The sequence below is a fragment of the Wyeomyia smithii genome, chromosome 3 (assembly GCF_029784165.1).
Source record: "Wyeomyia smithii strain HCP4-BCI-WySm-NY-G18 chromosome 3, ASM2978416v1, whole genome shotgun sequence".
In the NCBI taxonomy this organism is placed as follows: Eukaryota; Metazoa; Arthropoda; class Insecta; order Diptera; family Culicidae; genus Wyeomyia; species Wyeomyia smithii.
This window is the reverse complement of record NC_073696.1, coordinates 220,235,157-220,260,359: the sequence shown is the minus strand read 5'-3', so window position 1 is coordinate 220,260,359 and position 25,203 is coordinate 220,235,157. Positions and strand designations below refer to the sequence as shown.

The 25,203-nt window shown below is 37.2% G+C and overlaps 1 protein-coding gene across 1 annotated transcript; it reads left to right on the top strand.

The window, feature by feature from the left end:
• Positions 1–1,365: 1,365 nt before the first annotated feature.
• LOC129727924 (acidic fibroblast growth factor intracellular-binding protein) lies at positions 1,366–3,552 on the top strand. The gene is made up of 5 exons (XM_055686207.1): positions 1,366–1,538; positions 1,612–1,807; positions 1,865–2,192; positions 2,251–2,384; positions 2,437–3,552. The coding sequence occupies exons 1-5, from the start codon at positions 1,454–1,456 to the stop codon at positions 2,771–2,773; spliced, it is 1,080 nt and encodes a 359-aa protein (XP_055542182.1). The 5' UTR covers positions 1,366–1,453; the 3' UTR covers positions 2,774–3,552.
• Positions 3,553–25,203: the final 21,651 nt, after the last annotated feature.

Genomic DNA, 25,203 nt, shown 5'->3' with positions numbered 1-25,203 from the left:
TTATTTAGGAAGACAAAATTGGGGGGTTGAGATGGGTCTTTGCACTAAATCATTTTTTCGACTCGCCTATATATTTACTTGAATTTAATGATCATATGTAGATATACACATGAGGGAAAAACTTTTAGGTATTTTATATTTGGTGATGTATTCTCAGTTGAGAGAAAAATTCAAAAAAAATGTTACGCAGTAGAATATTTATTTATTACTTTAGCTATAAATATGGCTATATAAATCTACCTAATTATAAAAACAAATATATATAGATAGTACCAAACTTAACAAATTGTTTAGCATTAGAACGTTTCTACGCAAATTTATTTATTTAATAAAATTGTCGGGAAAAATGTTACATCATTTTTCGGGAAAATGATAAATTCGGGATAATGTTTTTCGGAAAAATGGTCTTCGAGGAAATATATTTCACTGAAACGGGTTTTAGGTAATTGGTTTTCTGGGAATAATGACACGTTTCTTCCGCAATACCAAGCACGTGCATATTATCTGTTTTCTTTTTGGGGATTCCAAGTTCAAACCGCTCCATACAAGCAACACTTTTATTATACTTTCTAAAAAGGGAAACAAGTTAATAGTAACAAGTCAGTGATTTTAAGGATAGATGATGGTTTCGTCAATTGTTACTTTTGCTTATACTATTAAATTTTGCCTATAAAATCCATTCCAAATAAGGTTGCTTTTTTGGAATGCATGAAATGATTTCCGTATATGTTGTACAACGAAGGTGGTCGAAGACGTATCAGTAGGATAAAGGGGCATCCCCTAACAGCGGAATAAGTGTAGGAGGGAGTACAGTTGATTAGGTAGTCTAAATTTTCCGATAGGGTGGCCCAAAATTGTATCCAGCTTTCAACGAGCGGTAATGGGGGATGGATTTGACACATAATGGAGGTTACCAAAACTACTAGTTAAATGGGTATTTCCATTGAACTAGGAGTTTGAAAAAAAAAATAAAGTGTATTTTTTAAGAAAAACAAAATTACATATTGTCTACAACTTTGCCAAAAAAGTCACTCCGATCAAACAAACCGTTCAGGCTCTAAAAATATTTGTTTTCATCACTAGCCTTTTTGCATAAACCGGTTTTCACAAATTAGTCGTGATTCAAAGAAAAATTACTAATAGGTGCACAAAATGACATCTTCACCCCAAGAATGCTTTGCAAAGTTTCAGTCGAATAAAAAATGAAAGTTTAAAATTAAATTTAAAAATAAAACATATTTTTTTATGGAATTGCTCAGTTGCGTTTATGAGGATTAAGAACATTTCAACCATTTAAATTCTCTTCTCAATTTCCCTCTCGTGATGCATGCGCTTGCGCAGAACGCACGATCGCACGCCATCAAATCTCTGTCTATTTGTAAACAAAAGAAGCCAGCTGTCAGAAGAAAGCAGTGGACAAATTTTCCAATAACACACTGATAATCTGGACAAAATGTTTGCTGAAGTAGATGTTTTTATCAGCAACTACACACTAGTCGACCCGGAAATATATCAACTATGGATCGAGGGTTTTTCATGTAAGTAGTTTCACATGTACCATAAAAGCACAACAACTAACAAGTCCTGCATTTTGGCTAATCCTCCACTCAGCTTCTGAAGCTGTCACCCTGCTCAAGCAAAAGGGAAACATGATGGCAGGCATTCCGCTAGAACTTATCACCTCCGATGTACTTGATCACTACCGTACCTATTCACTGTTGGAACGTGTTCTTCATACCCCGGCTAAGCTTTCCGAACAACCATCATTCCAGCTTGAGCCACAGAGTCGTTCCTTACTGATAGAGAAGTCACTTTTTATATTTGTGGTTATAATATGTTCTAAGTATTAACGATCCCGCCATAGGTACTACTCGCTTGACGATGCCGTTGCCCGTGAACTATTTGGTAGAAAGTTCAACTCCCGTAGCCGCAAAGATTTGGATGAGGTAGCCGAGAAGACTGGCGTGCGGTTAAAATCGTGCCGTCGCCAGTTTGACAATGTGAAGCGCATCTTCAAAGCGGTTGAGGAAATGCCAGGCAACACGGCCACCAACATCAAGCAGCAGTTTATTCTGCCGGAAGAGCTAGCTCAGAAGTATGCCGCCGTTGTGTTCATTGCATGTTTGCGTTTCGAAACTACAAAGCGTAAGCTGCAGTATTTAAATTTTAGGGATTTTTTCGAGTGTTCGCAGGTGCGTTGGCATGTTATTTGAAGTGATTATGGGCAAAGAATTATTTTGAATCTTGTAGGCAATCATGACCAATTGGACTTACACATATCAGCATGCCGGTCCAGAATACTATGACACTGAAATGGACAAGGAGTTTCTGTTGGATTTGAGGGAAATACGATATCTGCTTGACAAGGAAAAAGAGATTAAATGGTAAAGATGGTGCGTTTGTAGTTTACCTCTTAACAATGTTATTATTTTATAGTTTGGTAACAATGCGCCTGAAATCTACAATGTTGGAACGTGTTTATCAAGAAATCGAAACCAACTTCCGCTCTTACTGGCGTTCGATTATCACTATAGCATGCAGTTTGCACCGGACTCGCGAAATGCGACAGCTCTTCCTGGAAATGGCCGAGCGTTTGATCGAACCGTGGAAACAGAACGGCTGGTCAAAGGATCACGTGGGTCAATTCATGCAGTGTCTCACGCAGAGTGTGCTAGATCTGGAAGTACCTCGGGACAATCAGGACATCCGGTGCCTTTGGGACCGCTATATGCAAGTTATTACGGTTTGCTTGCTGAAAATGTACCACAACTGAGACAGGCGGTTGACGGTGTCGTTTAGCGCCTAACGATTGACCGATAAAAAGTAGATTCTGGTGTGACTCCAGATTTCTAATATCAATGAAAACATTTAACATTGCGGTGTTTTACATTATGTGCAATTATTAATAAGTAACGTATAAAGCAAACTGAAAGTAATAATACATCACCTTAGGATTAGAAGCCCGATCGTGTTTTCCAATCGCACCGTTTTGAAAAATAATATTTGTATTTTATTACTTTTCAATTATAATTTTTTGCGGCTTATTACGGATGTCACCTCACGGTGAGAACGAAGTGAAAAAATCTCACGGTAAAAAAAGACGCGTGCAAATCAAATGGGAATCACTTTCACCGTTACTATTACGGTTGTCATCTCACCGTGAAGTGACTCCCGTAATAAGTCCCATTAGCAGGTTATTTTGAAAGTTTTCAAATTGATAACCCTTTGCTGCAATACTTAACTGTAAGATTGACTGTTAGTGTATGGTACTATAGGTGACGTTTTAGCCAATATTCATTCATTATTTGATTAAATACTAAAAAATTCAAGTTAGAAACTAAAACGCGCGGGACGGTAGCTCATTTATATACATTACGCCAGAAGAAAACATAACTCTAAGTCGATTGTGGAATGCTCTCATGCGAATCTATGAGCTGTGCATATTCATGTTCATGAGCACAATACACGTATATATTTTAAACCACTTGCGAACTTGTCTTTTCAACAATAAATAAAAAAAAATTGTTAGGTTCCCGACTTTAACATATTGCACCGAATGAGTATTTAACTATGGTAGAGAAACCACCGCTAGATGAAATGAGAGATAAAAGGTGTAATTAAAAGTCTTCTAACCGGATATAAAACTAACAAACCATTACCATAGATCAACTGTTCGTATTTGGAAAGATTGCCATCCAAACCATTTTCAATTTTCGAAATTAAGGTGGTCGTATTAGGGTGGTATTAGGGGGGCCCCGAAATTGAATTTAAATTTTAATCGCACTTTGGAATGACTGTAATTAAATTTTCTATTGCTTTTTTTTTCGAAATACTCTTGTCATTTATATATTTAAAGCAATCGTTATCACCCTAATGAATATTCATACCTAACGTACCTCCAAAGCACATTCGGAATCGAAAGAAAACGGGACGATCCTTTGCGGCGAAAGGAAATGACTGTCGCCCACTCCAACTTCCATTAGATGAGCAAACGGGTGCAGTATTAAAGGTTGAGCTTTCGGAAACACAATGGGATATGGATTTTTTTTTGTTTTTTCTCTCCGTACTTCCTAGTGCACTGGGTGCTTTATCGAGCTCGAAGTGGAGTGGCTAGTGAGAGTGGTTCAGTTTCTTTTTCTGCCATTTCGAAATTGGATTTGATCAATGACAGTCCCATCCCATATTGCTTCGGAATAGGGTGAATGAAAAACAGTATTCAATTCAAACAACCTCCTCAAGATGCTAACAGTTTGGCAGTACTCATTGCACGTATTATCAGAAAATTCCGTTTTTACCTCTTCGCTTTACTGCCTTTTTTGTGTTAATTTTTTCCTCTCCGTGGATCAGGAAATTTAGGATACGGAATACCCGAATCGCATATGCATTATCAAGCCAGTGTTTGAACAGCTGGATAGCATATCTCACTGCTAAAAGCATTCAACCGAGGCACGTTTCAGATGGCAACGAGCAAGCGAATAGTTATTAAATAACCTGGAAAGTGAAAAGAAACGAAAACTGTGACTGGAGCGAAAGTGCTGCGAAAATGCATAACGTACCTATAATGATATTTTTTTATTTCGAGTTTACTCGGATGAGTCCTGAGAAAATATTGTGCTAAAAGCATTTTACGACGTATTTCAATTAAAACTTTTCCCTTCTGCAACAAAAGTGTCCGGCGAAACAATGTTATTTCAGATTTATGATTATGTTTTATAACGAAGTTTTGTTGAGCACGACTTCGGTAAACTGTTTTGTTTTCTAATTTGGCAAAGCTTCCATAACATAAGATTTAAATGAGAGTGAAACACATTCAATCTTGTTCAAGCTGAAACAGTTTTTCCATGTCTCAATGTTCCGATTTTGTGTGTTCCTAGTTTCTCAATTAATTCAGAATTGATGATAATGAAACCGTACTTGGGAATTCAGACAATGTGATGTAATTTAATAAATCTGCTATACTTATTTTTTTTATTCGTTACACTGATTTCTAATTCCACTCAGGATATCAGAAAGGGGATGCCTAAGCTCGAAATACAAGCAAGCAGTGGTGGGCACCATTCCGCTAATTCGCTAATTAGCGACACTAAAATTCAGTTAGCGATTTAGCGATTTCGCTAATTTTTGAGCTGGTAAGCGAAACTGTTAGCGTCGCTAAAATTTTGGCCTTCGAAACGCTAATCGCTAATTCGCTAAATTTGTAGAAAAGCGACAATAGAAATATTTAAAAAAACTGTGAATTGCTGATGGCGTACGTAAATTGCTTCGAAAGATGAACATACTTTACTGCAAAAGTTACTTTTGTCAGTTTTTTTGCCGTAGAATGGAGTTCCAGTTATCGTACAAGCCACAGGAGCATTTTGAAGAACAAGAATTCTCGGTACACCAAGAACTTTGGTAAATTGCAATGCGCTTGAAATTATGACAACTTTGGTTCTACTTTGTCGATTCAGATAAAAATTGAATTTTTATGAAAACATTCCTAAGAGTATCTATTTTCAATGCAAGCTAAATAACTTTTGTTATTCTTGTTTCTACAAAATCAAATATGAATACCGTTTCGTGAACCTCTTACTGTAAATAGCTTTAAAAAGTAATTGTTTTCGTTTGTTTAACCAAAACAGATCAAAGTTGTTCAAATCTTACAAAACACGAGCAATAAATATAGCGATATGACTATTACATTTTGAAAGTTAGCGATTAGCGAAAGTTCCGCTAATGTGGGTTTAGCGTTTAGCGTTTAGCGATTATCGAGCTCAATTTTCCGGTTAGCGACTTAGCGATTAGCGTCGCTAAATTTTCGGTTAGCGGTGCCCACCACTGCAAACAAGTTTAAATATAACTTGGAAACGTACTATTTTCCTTACAATATGAGACAAGCCTGCTTCATCAAAACATAAAGGTATTGATTTATTTACTAAAACAATTTGTATTGAATCTTATAAAACTACAATTGGGTTGTTTAGCTATATCAGTTTTTATGTCATCTGAAAGATCTGCATTTTCTAAGTAAGGCCGTTACATATTTTATTTTCATTTTATGTGTTATTTTATTTTGTGTCTCAAAATTTTGAAATCATAAGATTTTTTGCTGAAATTCTCTACAAGGTTCAATCTATAAAAAAAGGGTTGAAAAAGAAGTATCACTGAAATTTAAAATAATTTCCATTAAATTGATTAACCCCGATCGAGTGTATTCTCAAACCTTTTGCAAAAAAAAAAAATATTTTTGCAAAAAAATTATTGAAATTAGACAGGCTGTCGTAATTCTACTTTAAACTTGCGAACGAGTCTCATAAACAACCTCTTCACATATTTTTAGATAGAAAAAATTGCTCAAAACTCTTTTGAACCCTTAAAAATAAACCCGTTTAAGAAAAAAAAGGTGCGAAATCAGTCACATCATAAAGACTTTCTTTGCAAAAAAAGATTTCAGATAAACCAAAAAACTTTAAAATTCCACAATCCTTAAGCCTCAGTATTATTTAATCTCAAGATTTTTAATCAAAAGACCCTGTAATTTTGAAACCTTTGAGTCTCACAATCCCAAGGTTTTTTAGATTCCAAAATCTGAAGAATTCAAAAAATTCTTAGATTCGGAAAATCAATGAACTCCAAATTCTAAGATCCGAAGCTCTTATAGTTTTAAGTTCTGAATCCTTAGATCTTAAGATTTTCAGATCCCATAATAATATAATTCCAAAATTCTAATCCTAAAATTACAAAAAAATAAAATCTGAATAACCCTGAAAATTAAAAATTCTATAATCCTGATATAGGATACGAAATCCTCTACATTCCTTAAATCGTAAACATCAAATCCAAAATCCTTGAATTTACAAAATTCTAGAACACTAAGCCTAAAACTTATAGATACAAAAATTCTAAATCCTTCAAATCCTGAGATTTCAATCCTGCTATCATAAGATCACTGGTAAACACAGGTTTTGTTCAAACTGGAGAAAATGAAAGATTATAGCTTTATAAAATATAGACTTTATAGATTATCATTCCTGTGAATTTTGGTGCCCTTAGTGAACGTATCCTTTTCAGAGACTTAAATGAGTTAACAGATGTAGAAACGATAAACCCGGCGAGCACTTTTATACACTAACGTTTGTGTTAAAAAAAATGAACAAAATTTGACGATTTTTTATGAGTTTACCTTTACACGCACTGACGAAACTACGCATACTGCATCAATCATATTAACCCATAAGTCAGCAGACAAAAATTGGCAGCTCTATCAGTCGAACTCTAACCGTTATGGCGAAAACAGTGAAGCTACTCCGTTCAGAAGTGTGCGCGTTCAAAGAACGGTGCCCGGTCGCGTCGAAAAAGGACATCGTGCGGCTGCTCCTGGGCACCGAATACGCCCTTTCCGGCATTTACAACATCTTGGCACTATCGACAACACTCAGAGCATTGAAAGGAAGCCCGGTTCCGGACGGCCGACGACCCTGAGCGACAAGAAGCTTCAAAGGATGCTGAAGAGGAAGACTGAGGGAAAAGTGGTCACTTCGCCACGTGCTTGAACTGTCCTGGGTCGGTGGTTTCATTTGGCGAACATGGACATACATGTCAGCAAGCAGCAGTCCCGTTCACTAGTCTAGGAGCTGCAGGCAACGACGCAGCGGCAGCGCCTGAATAAGATGGTCAAATCGATTTTCCTGGCAAATCACGACGTGGCGGTTGTGATGGACGACGAGACCTGTCTCATCCTGAATGGCAACGACTAGCAGGGCACTTTGTATTTTACCTACCCCACGAAGGAAGCGAGTACTGAGGTGAAGTTTACTTTTCACACCAAGTTCCCCAAGAAGGTGCTGCTGTGGCTGACAAACAGCGATAAAGGGATGTCAAAGTTGCTCTTCTTTCGCTCCGGAGTGGCCGTGGATGGGGAAATTTATAGTACGAAGTGCCTGCCGGAAGTTGCGTCGTTCATCAGGGCACTAGTTAGGGGCACTAAAATTCACAGGGACGTCACAGTGGTTTAAAATAGCAATATCGCGAACTTAATTCTATAGTGCCTAAGTGCTTTACTTTAGGACTATAGTGCCTTCGAAGCAATTGTTTGTATTGTAATTGCCCACGTGATGGTGCTATGCAACAATAGCCATAGCCTACTATGCAAAAAATAAAATTTTTAACTTTTTTGTTTCTGCATGAAACTAAAAGTTGTCTTAGGCAAAGTTGTAGATAATTTCTTTACAAACAACTTTGCTTACAAGACTTTTGCTCTATATACTGTAGATTTTGAAATAACTTAAGTTTCGTATGACTATGTCCGTAAAATCTGTTTTTTGCTTCTAACTTTTTGGTTTGATTTTTTTTATAAACACACTGTTCTAGAGAATTCTAGGCTTTATCATGTTTTTAAAATTCCATGAAGACATTATGTTAAAATTCCTTTTGGTTTAAAAGATAAAAGCAATATTAACAATAATTTACCCTATTTTCAACTGTGGATTAGAGAAAAATGGGGACGCCCGGAAGTACACACTCACCGCCATTTTGAAGCTTCAAGTTAGTACTACAAAATGGTGGAAGAGTTACTCGTCCGACTCGTCACAATTTTGAGAAAGAGCGTTAAACATTTTCGTAGTTTTGCGTACTCTTCCTTCAGCGGAACGAGATATCTTCATAGTAACACGGTTTTGGACATTTTGAATATGTATATATGATTGCATATGTAAGTGTGTATCTCTCTGGACGTATGTGTGTGAATGTATGTGTGGGCATATCTGTGTATGTGAGTATAGATATCTATAAGTAAGAATGTCGTTATATGTTTTGAATTATTTAGAATGCTGTAGAAAACCTGCCGAAAACTTCACTACCGAAGTAGTCCGATAACCTGCTGCAATTTTCATTGATAGGTATAATCATATTCTCTGATCTCATACGTAAGTGTAAAAGCAAGAAGCAAATTGGTATTAGTCTCTATCTCCTGCTTATTGGTTTTCACAACCGCTTGCTGACGATACACACACTGCATGGCTTTTTACGATATCACACACAATCACCCAGATTTATTACATAATCCTAGCAGTATTTAGAAATAAGAATCTGAATACGAACCTCACATACACTCATTTTTCACATATATACGATTTTAGAAACACACACTTACATTTGCAACCATATATACATACACACAATGTCCAAAACCGTATTACTATGAAGATATCTCGTTCCGCTTAAGGAAAAGTACGCAAAACTACGAAAATGTTTAACGCTCTTTCTCAAAATTGTGACGAGTCGGACGAGTAACTCTTCCACCATTTTGTAGTACTAACCTGAAGCTTCAAAATGGCGGTGAGTGTGTACTTCCGGGCGTCCCCCTTTTTCTCTAATCCACAGTTAAAAATAGGGTAAATTATTGTTAATATTGCTTTTATCTTTTGAACCAATAGGAATTTTAGCATAGTGTCTTCATGGAATTATCAAAGCATGATGAGGCCTAAAATTCTCTAGAACAGTGTGTTTATGAAAAAAATCAAACCAAAAAGTTAGAAGCAAAAAACAGATTTTGCGGACTTAGTCATACGAAACCTAAGTTATTTCAAAATCTACAGTATATAGAGCAAAAGTTTTGTTAACAAAGATGTTTGTAATGAAATTATCTACAACTTTGCCGAAGACAACTTTTAGTTTCATGCAGAAACAAAAAAGTTAGAAATTTCATTTTTTGCATAGTAGGCTATGGCTATTGTTGCATAGCACCATCATGTGGGCAATTTCAATACAAACAATTGCTTCGAAGACACTATAGTCCTAAAGTAAAGCACTTAGGCACTATAGAATTAAGTTCGCGATATTGCTATTTTAAACCACTGTGGGACGGTTAAAAATCTATTATTTTTGTAGAGCAACTATTTTGAGCTTTAGAGAAACTTGTTTTTCGTTTTAGTCGACCAGTTTTATTTTTAACCGTTATGTGCTCGATGAAAAAGCCCTTATGTGCCCGACGAGGTACCCGGGTACCCGCAAATTAAAATTTTTGTAACTTGCATCAGTGGTGGCCCGAAGAAATTTCCTCATACCCGGAAATCAGGTTTTCCGGGGATATGTTCCGAAACTAAGGAATTTCATGAATATTTGAACAAAATCTCCCAAGTAAATGTTGGTTCAAAGTTCATTCAATTACTTCCACTGGCCATTTTTATGATTTTGGGTGTTATGTTTATATGCCCTCAAAATGGTCCGTCCGGAATAGGTTCTAGTAGGGCTTCTAGTGGCCATAGAAATAATTAAATGAAACAAGGTCAAATACCACCCAACGTGGGTATTTCCAGAGCAGGGATGATATCCAGAGACTGCAAAACGACCCCAGATAGTGACTTCCGGTTTCCGGAAAATATGCAATAATGATCGAATTCCTCCTAATTGAGTAATTTTGAAATCGGGGCGACCCCAGACGACATTTTTAATTTCAAAATGCCGACTTCCGATTTCTAGAAGAGCACCAGAAATTACCGAATAACACCTAATATCGGTATTTTCGGAATCGGGATGATACCCAGGGACCGAAAATTAACTTCAGATGCCAGCCGGATTTCCGGAAATGAGAGAATTATTACGGGGAGACGCTTATTTGAAAGTTAATAAGTTACTAAATCTTTTGGTGCTAAAGCTATCGGAATCGAATAAAAATAGCAAAAATCACAACAATTGCTATTTGTGAATACCCGGGTACCCCGGGCACGGTAAAAAAATTCAAGTCCATTAACCCCCTTCCCAAGTAATAAAATAGGTTATATCTAAGATTTTTTAATGCTAGATACAACGAAAACATAAAACCTTCAATGCCGACCACGCGGTTTTTAACAACCTATTAACAACAGCTATATACATCTGTCATGGCTAATTGGCCCAGGTTTATTACAGTCATAAAATCTTCATATGTGCTTCATCATAGGACCAGACGTTTTCAAAAGGCCGATTTGCTTGCCATAGAATGGCCCCGGGATTTTAACTGAGATATATTCTCCAAATTAAGTGTAAAGCAATAAATTTTATCTCGGCTTCTTTTTTTAATGACAACATTCATGGGCGCAACTACGGGGGGGCTTCAGCCCCCTCTAGAAAGTGTTTAGCCCCCCTAGAATTTCCCAGAGAATGATTGTATTCAATATCAATACATTCCATACTACTTATCAGAGCATCATAATCAACACAAATTGAGATGTCGTCATTCATTGGCTAAGAACTAGTTCTGCACCCAGGATCGTTTCTCAAACCTAGCTCTCTTACTCATCTTACCAGTCAGACAAGAGCTGTAGAAGCTCGTGCTGTATCAAAAAGTTGTCGCTATTTTACTCGGTTTTGGGCTGTGTTTCACCAGTTCCTGCGCCCCTTACTTTCTGGTGCCGGTAGGGTTTGCTGCTATTGCCATTCGCCAGGTGCACAATGGTGTTCTCCCCAAGCAGCGCTTGTAGCTAATGGTTCATGCGCTGTCGCCGTTATCCGTCGTCCGTTTGTACTCCACCGTAAATAGTTCAAAGCACCTTCCGTTCGAAAACACCAAGAGGACTTCCGTAGAGGACTACCGGTTATACCAGGGTTTTGTAGTTTTTTGTATTGAAGTAGTCATGTCCGATCAGCACTGTAATTGGTGCGTACGTATGTAATGTCTGAGAAGAACGGGCCGTCGGTGAGAACGTGGTCAATTGTTTTGCTGTACGTTGGTCGAGGAAAGAAGGGACTTTGGACTGCCAGCCCGTGGGAAGCTGCGAAGTTGGTGCATAGCTGGCCGTTGTCGTTCGTGACGGTGTACAAGCTGTGCGGGCCGATCACCGGATTATATAAGTCTTTCCTTCCGTTAATGTCCCCAATGACGATCTTGATGTCTCTACGCGAGCAGCTATCGTAAAGTTTCTCCAGCTGTGCGTAGAACGTTTCTTTCTCTGCATCAGGTCTTCCTTCGTGAGGGCAGTGCACATTGGGAATAGTGTAGTTGTAGAACCAGCCTTTTATTCCCAACAAACATAACCTGTCGCTGATTGCCTGCCACTTCATCACACGACTCTGCATCCTGCACAGCACTAAAAAACCGCTACCAAGCTCATTGGTTGTGCCACCGCTTTGGTGGTACTGTGCCTTGCGGTCACAAATCCACCGTACCTTCTCTTCTTTCAGGCAAAGCTCCTGGAGCGCAACGATGTCGAAGTGGCGTTGAGCGATCTACTGTTACATGTACCGAGCTCCTAATCGTCGTCCTTATTTCGTCGGCTGGGTCATTGCCTATTGTTCCGGTTCGTTTTGAATTCTTGATTCTTCGTAGTATGTTTATTTTATTATGCTGCCTTACTTGGGCTGCGATGCCTAGTCTCGCGATGGGGCTGCCGCCATAGGTGTAGCTGGCGAGACACCGCATTTCATAGTTCAGCCGTTCGGTCCGGATCAGTCGCTGTTCGAGCCGCCCCTAGCCTGTGGGGTTCAGACAAGCTGCTCTCTAAGGAGAACAACTACCCCTTTACTGTCAGCATACGACCAAGTTCCCACCGGTTAACCGGTTTTCCCTTGGTTGCTCGTATCGCAGTCGGTACCACGTGGAGGTAGGAATAGGGCATTATGCCTTGAACCACACTGGGGTCTATTTAATTCCAGCTAGTGCGGGTGTGCTGTTAAAAAGCACTGCCCAGCCATTTACCAAACCTGGCTCTCCTCAATATCAAATCAGTGTTGCTGGAAGAGGTTGGCGTTGGCGCTGTGTTCAAGATATTCAGTACATCTTCGGAGATTCTATCCCGAAGTGATTTTTTCTGCTGTTACGACACTATTTTAAGCGTTATTAAATAAGCGTATTAAAACTCCTTTTCCTGTTTTTTTAAATTACATACATGAAAACTAGCCCCCCCTAGAAATTTTCCTTAGTTGCGCCCATCAACATTATATTTCGACAGTGTCGTGAAAACAAAAAAAGTGTGAGTTTTTTTTTCTATAACGATTGATTATTGTCATTTAAATCGTTTTCGCGCATGCAAAAACACATGCCGTGAAACATTTATGGTGAACCCGGCTACGAATTTTATCGTGATAACTGCGCGCCGCCGTAATTCTGTTGAAAGTAAATATTCAATGAAAATTGAATTACTCTGCGCAAGGGTGATGATTGAATAAATGCCATGATTTGTCATATTTTGTTAAATGTATTTAGTATAATCTATTATTCGAATTCGAAAGCAATCCTATGGTATCGGTAATATTGTAAAATAGAATGCTGATTTAGGATTGATTTTTATAATTTTGCCTTTTTTCATTCAAGGCGACATGTTGTTTTCGGATAAATCCTTGAACGCACTAAAAATCCTCCATCAAAACTAATTCTCTTAATTTGATCAAAACATGGCAAACATTAAACCAAACAAGCCTATCATGGTATTCATCTGCCTAAGTTACGATTCCCATGTTTTATATTAGCCACAATTTCAGTTATTATAGGTTATTATTATATTAATTAAATAGTTATTATTATAGTTATTATAGATTTTTAGTTTCAATTGGCCATCAGAGGGACCATCATACAACCTCATGCATATGGCATAGGATGGCTGTAAAGAATACTTGCGGATCACATTTTATAGCTATTAAAAAAAACCAAAATACAAACAAAGACTTTAATGTAAGTTAACATAAAACGAAAATAAAACAATCTAAGTCCTTGAAGCATTTTGATTATTACTTGGGCTGTTACTATATAAAAACTAAGGTTATCAAAAGATGCCTCTTAATGAGTTTTGAGATGTCACTGATTTTAATCACTGGTGATTGAGGTGAACTATGAAATTTCGTCCTATGAATCCTTAAAAAATACCCGGGTACCCTGTTGACTGTTAAATTCTGAGATTCTAAACTTCAAGATCTCAAAATTCAAAAAACGTATGATCCAAAATTCCTCAAACCTCTAAATCGTTAAAATCAGAAGGTTATAATCTTAATCTTATTATAATTATAATTATCAGTTAAAACAATGGTATTTCGCGCCAAAAAAGTTGAAATTCGCGGGTGGCAAAACAGAAAATACTGAAATTTCGCACTGATTTTGCGGCCAAAATTTCCTTCAGAAAATATTGAATAAAGTTTTTTACATATCTATCGAGTTTTCGGGAGTCGATGAATATTTGAAGTTCAGAAAAACGTTCGCGTTTCAAAATGCTAGTGGTTTCACATTGTCGGGTACCGTAAACTGGGGTGACTTTGATCACTTTTTTTATTGTATCTCAAATATTTTCAGAATATACTGAAAACAATATTATTCGATATTTTTGAAATAAGTACTGGCATGCATTGAAGAAGATTCAGTCACTACTCCAAAAGTTTAGCAATAATTTTGCTGTTTTTAAATATGTTCTAAAAATTTAACACCAATCATCATTCCGGGGTGACTTTGATCACTTCATTGTTTTGATGAATTTGGTGTAACACTTTGCTACTTTCACTAAATTGAACAGCCCTAAACGAGTTTATAAATATGGAAAGCAATTTAGGGGCCATTTACATTCTACGTGAACAGTTTATAATGGCGAATGTACAAGATTCATACAAAATTTTTAGAATATATATGAATGATTATCCACTGAGAGAGAAGGTGGTCTAAAATCATCAAAAACTAGTCCACGAGGAATATGACTTACAAAATTGGCCAAATTTGCATGTTACTTCTCATCTTGGGTTTTTGTTAAGAAGAAATATGTAATACGCTATGGAGAATATTGGGACTCAACATTGTCTTTGAGGAAAAACTTGCAAAAATAACAATAAAATGTATTGTTATAATATTTGTTCATCTTAAGAACTAATCTGGGAACAAAATAAAAAAACTTTACGTATTGCAACTTGTTGTTTCGAATCTGCTTGAACCGATTGTTTGTATGCAACAAAAATCGCCAAAAATACACTTTATTTTCAATTGATATTTAAGCATGAAAAACACTCTTTAAATAGCAGGAAATGCATCAATAGTAGCAATGCGAACATATATCCACGCAATCAGTGAAGATTACGACAAGTCCCAAGCACTACGAGCGCTTTTTCATCACATTTTCAAAAAAGAGGTACAGTGATCAAAGTCACCCCGGTGATCAAAGTCACCCCAGTTTACGGTATTTCTAAATTTGCTTTCTTGTAGATTTCTTCATGCAATTTTGATTTTTTGGCTGCACACTCTGAAATTGTTTCATCATGCAGGTCATCAAACCCTACGCTTAAATGGATCGAAGAATTTTTAATCCAGGCTAACAAAATCAAATGATCGACATAAATTGTAATTGTTTTCAATTGATTTCACGGTATTTTGCGTTTTTTTTTTTTGTAAAACTCGCGACCAATATGAATTTCACGGAATGCGCGGCTTTCGTGAAATAGCAATTTTCCACTGTCTTTAATCATAAGATAATAAAATCTTGGAAGCTTAAAATCCTAACATCCTAAATCCTTTAATCTAACAATTGCGAAACACTTAATTCTCAAAAACTAAAAATCTCCAAATAATAAAATGCTAACATTTGAAGTTCGCAAAATGTTACGATCTCGAAGTCCTTAAATCCTTGAATTTTTAAGTATCAAATACCTATAATGCTCATATTCTGAAATCCTGAGATCCAGAAAATCATAAACAATTTGTAGCGTAGAGTAAATACGATATATTCCGTAGATTGCAGACTGATGACTATCACTTCCAATCAAATTGCTTGAGGAGCTATGTTTTGGAGTAACATTTGAACCAATCTAAGCTGAAGTAAGCCTAAAAGTCTTCATTGCTGGCCACGCCCATCTTTACCATCGATTGGGGATATTAGAAAGGATATTGATGATGCGGTACTTAATTAATAGGAGGCTACCGACTCAGCGCCACTCACGTAAATACTACGGAATTGAAGGAAATTAGGGGATTCGATAGAATCGATTGTTAAGTCCGTTTAACGTCACTCAGGTTCCACCAGAATTCTTTTGCATGAAAAAAAATAATAAACTATTTGCTCAGGCAAAAACTCCGAACAAATGATTATAACTTACTTAACTTTACTTTTTTGGCTAACGGACCGCTAACCGGTCTAGGGCCGAACGAATTAGAGATGTCCAGCTTCTTCTGTCTTGGGCAGCCGTTCTCCAGTCTCCCCGTACACCAGCAGATCGTGCATCTTCTTCCACCGCGCAAATCCACCGCGTGCGAGGCCTACCACGGAGTCGACGGCCTCTTCCTGGTTCTCTACTGAAGATAGTTTTGGCGGCTCCGTCGTCAGGCATCCTGGCTACATGTCCAGCCCACTGAAGCCGGCCCCGCTGTATTACCTTCACTATATCAGCATGTTTGTATACTTGGTACAACTCGTGATTCATGCGTCTGCGCCACACTCCGTCTTCCAGTTTACCGCCAAGTATCGATCGAAGAACTTTACGCTCAAAAACTCCGAGCACTCGTCAATCAGCTTCCTTCAGCGTCCATGCTTCATGTCCGTAAAGGGCCACCGGGAGTATCAGCGTTCTATACAGCGCTAGTTTTGTGCGAGTTTGCAAACTACGGGACCTTAGCTGGTTACGCAGTCCGTAGAAAGCCCTGTTCGTAGCTGCAACTCGTCGTTTCACTTCACGGCTCAAATCGTTGTCACATGTCACAACCCAAGTAACACACGTTGTTATAGAGCAGTTGAGATAACTCCTCTAATACAACCAGCAGTTATAGATTTCAGTTGACATAACCTTTCCCAAGACATCTCTATCACCAGAAAAGCGCAAAAATTAAAGGCTACTAGAACAAGTACTGGTACTTTATGAAGTATTATAAAGCTTCATGAAAGCAAGCCAACATGTTAGACCGAAAAAAAAAAAATACATCTCGAGTACCAATATGGTAGAAATACGTTGAGAATAGGTTATTTTTAAGTTGTAATTGCTAACTAATCAAAACATCGTTGACGCAAGCATAAAACTTCAAAATAAAAAAATCGCAGAACGACACTGATTTATATCAGAAACAATAATGGAAAAAAAGTGATTATGGCGTTTCGAATAATCAAATAAGAAACAAAAATAAATCAACCATTTGATGCTTTCAATGCAAAGTTTTACGTGCGCGTCAAATTTTATGGTGAAACATTACGTTCTACTTCTGAAAAAATTATGCGCCATTCATTGGATACGGTTTTCTATTTGTCAATCGGTGGAAAATAGATTTTGCATTACAGAATGTTCACTGATTTATTTCATTGCGAAGAGTCAGTTTACCCCACCACCGCATGGGCTTAGTTCGTGAACAACTATCTGGCATCTCTTTCTTACATGCGTAGTAAACCGCAATGTTCTTTCTTTTTTCTTGGGTAGATCTGCACTGACCCAGTGTAATGAAGAAATTCGCGCATTCGTGGGTCAGAATTCGCCATAACAAAGCGCATGCGCGAATGCGTTGCTATGACAACATTTACCCAGCGCATGCGCAAATGTATTGTTACGCGCAGTGCAACCAGTTCGATGATCGTTTTTGTCAGTGGCGCTTTCAAATCAATTATAAATTGATGATGAAAAGCAATGTTCAACCTTTCAAAAATAATTGTTTCTGTCGCTTGAATATTGAAATTGTTTTCGCATAGTTTAAACGTTATCTAGACATAAAATAATTCAAAACTAGAAAACGTTGTTAGATATACGGTAACAAAAATTAGAGTGATATTGGTAGCACTGTAAGCGTTTTGTTTACCTTTTCATGGCACATTTCGACCCATCTCGAATAGGTTTATTAAAATCGTTTAAATAATTTCATTAACAATTTGATCAAGTAGTTTTACGTTGGTTTCCGAATACCAATAATAGGAAAAGTACTTTACAGGTACCGTGCTGGATCGAAATCCGTACACCTAAGCACATGATAATCTTCGACGGTCAATATAAAATCAAGAAATCACATATTGCTTTAAACTGACATGTTTAGTTATAGGTCTACTTATATTTTATCACTATTTTCCAGTAAAATGATTGAAATCACTCCGAAACTCGAAAAAATCATGTTTAAATAGAACATGTTTTGAATCGAAATCCGTACACAGTTTTTTGTCTGGATCAAAACCCGTACACTTTTGAATCGAAATCGGCACACACGCGATATAGACTGGATCCAAGTCCATACAACAATAAATCAAACTCCGTATAGATGAAGAAGTACAAAAATGAGCATCTTTATTTATAATTTATCTTTAAATTACCGAATAAGTATATTTTGAGGATCAACTGGCACCTAAAGTTTCACACGGTTTTCTAATTTTTGATATCAGCTGAAATAGTGCAATTTTCGTAGCGTTTCGTAGTAACCGGAACGCCGGAACCTCTCGAAGCTTCCTGGTACGACTTTCCCTTGCGCACCTCAGTCACAGCTCGTTTAAAATTGTTTGCCGTATATTAATACTTGTTTTCTTCCATTATATGCTGAAAACAAGAAGAAAGTTCAACAATATATGCATGATACACACGCTGTACGGATTTCGATTCAAGCAAATAAAAAGAATCAAAATCCGTACGGCAGAGTTTTTGTTGAATAAATACAACTTACACTATTTATTAGACAATATACAGCTCGAAAATGACAAAGACTTACCTTTTCCATCAATTTTAAAAAGATTCACAGAGTAAAACACTTATATCCCACTTGAAAATCATTTTTATCTGAAGAAAGTTTCCTTAGTAAATTCTCTAACGATACAACGAAATGACAACTGAAACCGAAACACGATTGATTTTTCATTTTTAATATTTTTGTTTCATGGCCTACTGGCGCATAGTTTAATTTAACAGAAGGCCAACAACTCAACGGATATGTACATGTAACTATCATATGAATTTTCACTTTTATAATGCTTAAAACTGAAGAAAAACATCAAGGTGTACGGATTTCGATACTGTACGGGTTTCGATCCAGCACGGTACGTAGTATTGTTATTAGGCGTATAATATTGAACGCGCGCGGCTGCCCCGGCTGGGCATTTCATACACAGTTTTTCTAATACATAGTGAAAACATCTGGAGGACAACTTTAAGACAAGTGTCATTTGTGTCATAGATGTTGTTTGTTCAACTCATGTTATTGAAAAAACATCTCCAAAACCAGGAAGAAATGAGTTTGTGTTCGAAATGTGGTTGAATTACTGATGAAAAACATCTCGCAAATGTTGTATTTTAAGTTGCTTTCTGTACTGTTTTGATAACATCATAAGCACAAGTTACAGATAAGCAGCAGCAGTTTATATTCGATAATATATTAAATACACTTATGCTATGAAATAACTTCTCGAGAACAAGAATATAACAACACAAGTTTTAAATTGCGCTTATAGTATTCTTGTATGACTACTGTCATTGTGAATTATTTTCTAACATGTTTTGTGTGTTACTTAGGAAGCGTACCAAGATAAACGAATTCGTCAACCACTTCAAATCGTTCCCCATCTATCTCCACCTCAGCACCAACACCACGGAGACTCCCACGCTCTCTGCCAGCTACCATGTACTTCGTTTTGGCAGAGTTAATGACAAGTCCCAATCTCGCTGCTTCTCTCTTAAAAGGTACGAAAGCCTCCTCCATGGCCTTACGGTTGATACCGATGATATCGACGTCGTCCGCAAAACCAAGAAGCATGTGAGATTTTGTGATGATCGTACCGTTTCTTTCGACGTTTGCTCTTCGTACTGCACCCTCAAGAGCGATGTTAAACAGTAGGTTGGAGAGCGCGTCCCCCTGCTTCAGTCCATCCAACGTTACGAATGCGGCTGATGTCTCGCCAGCTATCCGCACGCACGATTTTGATCCCTCGAGTGTCATACGACTCAGCTTTATTAGTTTCGTAGGGAAACCGTGTTCCAGCATGATCTGCCACAGTTCGTTTCTTTTCACTGAGTCGTAAGCCGCCCTGAAGTCCACAAACAGATGGTGAGTCGCTAAGTTGTACTCCCGGAACTTATCGAGGGTCTGTCGCAGGGTGAAAACTTGACCCGTCGTGAAACGCCCTTGTCGAAAACCAGCCTGGTATTCGCCAACAAATGATTCCGTTAACGGTCTCAATCTAAAGAACAGGATACGAGAGAGCACTTTATATGCGGAGTTGAGCAACGTTATCCCTCGATAGTTGCCACAATCCAATCGATGGCCCTTCTTATAGATAGGGCATATGAAGCCTTCCAACCAGTCGTTCGGCATTTGTTCGTCCGTCCCAGATTCTTAGTATTATCTGGTGGATCGCATAGTACAGCCGCTCGCTTCCCGCTTCTAGAAGTTCGGCCGGGATACCGTCCTTCCCAGCGGCCTTGCCATTTTTCAGCTCACTAATCGCCTTTTTCACCTCCTCCCGTGCTGGTGGCTCCACAGCTTGTTCGTCACTCATAATCGTAATCCTGTTCCTGCTCTGCTCATCCGGCTCCTCACCGTTCAATAGCGCCTGAAAATGCTCCTTCCACCTGGCTACAACCGTCGGTTTATCAGTAAGCAGGTTGCCGTCCTTGTCATTACACATGACCGGCACAGGGAAATTCCTGCTTCTGACTCTGTTGACAGTTCTATAGAATCTCCGCACGTCGTTTTCAGCATAGCTGTCCTCTGCGCTGGCGAGCACCTGCTCCTCGTACTCGCGCTTCTACCGACGGTGAGTTCTATTTTCGGCAGCTCTTGCCACCCTGTACCTCTCTCTGTTCTGACGCGTAGCCGCAGTGAGCATGCGGCTCCTGGCACGGTTCTTCTCATCTGTCGCTCTCTGGCACTCAGCATCGAACCAGCCGTTAGGCTGTCTTCCATGCGTCATACCTACCACCTTTCTCGCAGTCGTTTCGATGGCGCCGTGGATACTGCTCCACAGCCCATTTATGTCTTCCACTCCTTCCTCCTGCTGTTCTGCGATCCGTTGATCCAGCTCTCTGGCGTATTCTGCTGCCACGCCATCAGCTTTCAACCGCTTAATGTTGAAACGCGTCGTCCTCTTTGTGCGAGATTTCAGCACGCTCGACAACTCGACAAATGATTATAACAATGAGTTCAAATTTATAAAAATAGGACGGATCATTGATGCCCGCGGAAAACAGGAGTGAAAACCTTCGCAACGATTGTGAGTCTGGGTAGCTCGCATTGGCAGAGACCGCTTAGCGTCAAGCAATTCTTCGGTAAACGGTACACGGTGCTCCCACAGACCGTTATTATAAAATAAAATGCACCAAAGAATCTGAGTACACCATTCGATTTGTTATGACGTCCAGGATCTCTGGTCAAAATTTCAAAATCATCGTACGGTACATTTTTGAGTAATGCCCTTTTGAAGGTCGTAAAGTACAAAAAAGTGATATAAAAACGACGAAATACTTATTGTAAAGCACGTTATTAACCACCATTTCATGAAATAACTTCCAAAATAGTTTCTACACATTCCAAGGGTTATATTTCAAGACATTAACAATTGGTGAAAAGATTTATTTGAAAATCCCACAAAGCACAGTGCTCAAAACTCGAAAAATCGTGATCATCTAGATTTAACTGTGAAAAATTGATTTTATGCACTCAATGGCTTCAGCAAAATTGTTTCATAGAACAAGGCCTTACTTTTGGCGTTTTCAGTTTTTCGATCAATCCACCTAACAGTTAGATCAAAAAAATATTTTTTCTAATTTTCAATATACCAGATAGCCTCCTTCAGGAAAGTTTTTTGTCTATAACTTTTTCTATGATTGTCAAAACAATAAATTTTATAAAGTTTTGAGAGAATCTTAGTTGAATGAATGAAATCTTAGAACATTTTGCATTGTTTTGACCATTACAGACAAAATTATAGACAAAAAACTATTTTTGAGGAGAGGTGTTCCACAAAAAACTCTATTTTGTCGTGTCCAACGAATAGATAGGACATCGCAGTATTGAGCAATTGTTTTTCTTTTAAAAATTTCCTCAACTTTGCTGAAGGAAGCTATCTGGTATATTGAAAATTAGAAAAAATATTTTTTTGATCTAACTGTTGGGTGGATTGATCGAAAAACTGAAAACGCCAAAAGTAAGGCCTTGTTCTATGAAACAATTTTGCTGAAGACATTGAGTACATAAAATCAATTTTTCACAGTCAAATCTAGATGATCACGATTTTTCGAGTTTAGACCACTGTGCACTGTGGGATTTTCAAATAAATCTTTTCATCAATTGTTAATGGCTTGAAATATAACCCTTGGAATATGTAGAAACTATTTTGGAAGGTATTTCATGAAATGGTGGTTAAAAAACGTGATTTACAATAAGTATTTCGTCGGTTTCATATCACTATTCTGTACTTTACGACCTTCAAAAGGGCATTACTTAAAAATGTACCGTACGATGATTTTGAAATTTTGACCAGAGATCCTGGACGTCATAACGAATCGAATGGTGTATTCAGATTCTTTGGTGCATTTTATTTTATAATAACGGTCTGTGGGAGCACCGTGCGGTATTTAATGTTACGATAAATAACACTTTTTAAATTTTAAAATTTTCAAATATTTTTAATTTTTAGATCGCCAATCGTCGAAAATGTTAATTTTATAAAGTTTGGAATTGCCTAAATCCTTAAATCTTTCAGTCACAGAATTTTCCAGTCAAGCCAAGTCTTCAAGTTTAAAGTAATCAATACATCGAAACTATTAAAAGCGAACGCTATTCTGCAGTTTTAAGAAAATCGATTTTTTAATCGAAATTATGTTTTTTTCAATCAACGTGTATGATAACTCTCTCGATTTCATCAGACCATTTTTTCAAGATTAATTGTTACATACTGAAAACGCGTAGATGAGAATTTTTCAATAGTTTTATTAGTTTAGATTTTCCCCATTCCACAAAAAAAAAATCAAGAGACTGTCATTTTCTAGGAAAATTCTGGAATCTTTTTCTAAAATATACTCTTGTGAAAAGTTAACAAAAAAATGTTGTAGGAAAATACGAGCTTATGCTATGTTGCATACCATTTCACTTGACATTGTTAAGGTATCAACTTCGTCACTATCTTCTGAACACGGATGTTAGTGTTTTGTTATAACAATCTTTAAATATATACCTATAAATTACAAAAATTGATTTTGTGTAGTTTTCTTTTTTTTTGATACAAAAATATCTTACAAACCTTTACAAGGAGCTCTCTTAAATACCGAAAGTTTTTACCCCAAAAATAGGGTTTGCAATCCCGGGAAAGATATCCCGGAAATTGCCATTTCCCGGGATTCCCGGATCCCGGGAATAGGAATATTGATTCCCGGGATTTCCGAGCTCCTCGGAAAATTTTCCATACAATATTGCAATAAAACTAAATATTGTATCAAAACACGAAACTTACGTCGTAGAAGTGTAGAGCAGCTTCATAGTGTGCATTATACGAAGCAAACATTTGCTTGAAACGACGATCAATATTTGCTTGCCGTGTAATATCAAATTATTTGCTTAATTTATTTGTCAAAAATATATGCTGTCTTATTCAGTAAACGATGAATTGAGAAATATTTTCTTCGTCTCATGTCTTTTTTTGCTAGTGAGGTTACTACTAAGCGGATAGTTGCTTGATTTTTTCTTTGTTTATTGACAAAAAATTTTGAAACCTGTAAATTGATAAAAAAAATTGAAACCCCTAAATCAATGCGACCAGAAATAAATAAATTAATAAAACTCAATCAGTTTACACTGACTTGGGTCCTAGCCGCGATTTCACATTAATTACGAAGGCATTCAAATGCTCTAAAATCTGGTTGCCAAACACTCAGATTTATCTTCAACAAACTAAAAGTATTGGTCACTTCAGTTTCTAATGAAATGTAGCAAGAGCGGGAATCAGTGATTTAGAAGTATTTTAGAAATCAGACAGCAGCGGTGATTCTGCGATTTTAAACAAAGTTTTACAGAAGGGAACTACATTATTTGGCCTAACGAAAATTGTCAGCGGATCTGAGGCGATTGATAGACGATTGTTCATGAATTTCTGGAGTGAACCTGAATAAATTTTGTTCTTCAATTGATAATTGAATTGTAAATGTTAGTTTGAATTGTAAATGTTGAATTGTAAATGTTAGTTTGAAACTTTTTATTAATAAACTTTATTTGAAATCTCATTTTTTCTAATGTTCCGAAATAGCGGAGTTGTATGAGGAACCGAGTTCTTTTTAGCAGCACGCAGTTTTTAGCGAATGCAGCTTTTAACTGTGAAATATTTATATTTAGTTGATTTTTTTAATATAATCTAATGCGACTTTCATCAACGGTCTTTCCTACAGTAATACAGGCAAATTCTGCTTTTTCTCCACTTGGCGGTAATCTCTGCTCAGACACAGTCTGTTAGGTTAGATTTTATTTTATATAACTTATTTTTTCTCAATCCTATTTTTTAATCTACTTTAATTCTATAATATGACTAATTTTATTTAAACAAATTTTAATTTATCTTTAGCTGTAATTCACTATTTAAATTTGGACAATAAGTTGTGGTTTGCAATTTCACTCTTTCACTCGACGTGTATGCAGCTGGTCTCCTAGTTGTCGTCTGGTGCTTCCGCCCGCTTGACAGCTCCACTTTCGTTTTGGGTAGCAACTTCACTATCGGAGATATTGGTAGCTGGCATAGCAGTGTCTCCAGAGCCAACAGCTAAGGATTTTTCCTTTCCCGGTTCCCGGGAATTCCCGGGAAATGAGATTTTTCATTTCCGTTTCCCGGGAAATCTATTCTCGGGAATATTGCAAACCCTACCCAAAAACATGGAGGTTCATGATTTTTTATTCGATTTTAAGAAATTATTCAATTCACAATAAAAAAACTCACAAGTCGATATTCCCGAAGTTTTTTTCAACAGAATTTTGCCTTGTTCACGCATTTTATTACGCGGATTTTAAAATTAACGCGGTAAAAGGCGACCTTATATATTTCGAATTGTATAGAATTTATGGCAAGTTGACAATGAAAAGCTTCTATAACTTTTTAGTAATCGAGTCCGCTTTTTGGTGGTGAAAGGAATTTTCGCTGTTGAATTTTGTGTGATTCTAAAAGATTGCGGATTATTGTAGCAAGTGATAACATCATTTTGTTTTTCAATTTAAATACCCTTACTTTTTTCGCTAGGTTTGAGATGCTAATAAATTTTTTGTTTCTTCAAGGCAGTGCATCAATTTATTTTGTTTTGAATTATACCATTCGTCAACCATCAAACTGATAACGATATACAAAATTTTGTACACAT

Bases quoted from the DNA above. Each gene is read 5' to 3' on its own strand.
- LOC129727924 (XM_055686207.1), top strand. From the start codon at position 1,454: ATGTTTGCTGAAGTAGATGTTTTTATCAGCAACTACACACTAGTCGAC. The intron at 1,539-1,611 runs GTAAGTAGTTTC...TCCTCCACTCAG, and splicing joins ATGGATCGAGGGTTTTTCAT to CTTCTGAAGCTGTCACCCTG. The intron at 1,808-1,864 runs GTCACTTTTTAT...ATCCCGCCATAG, and splicing joins CGTTCCTTACTGATAGAGAA to GTACTACTCGCTTGACGATG.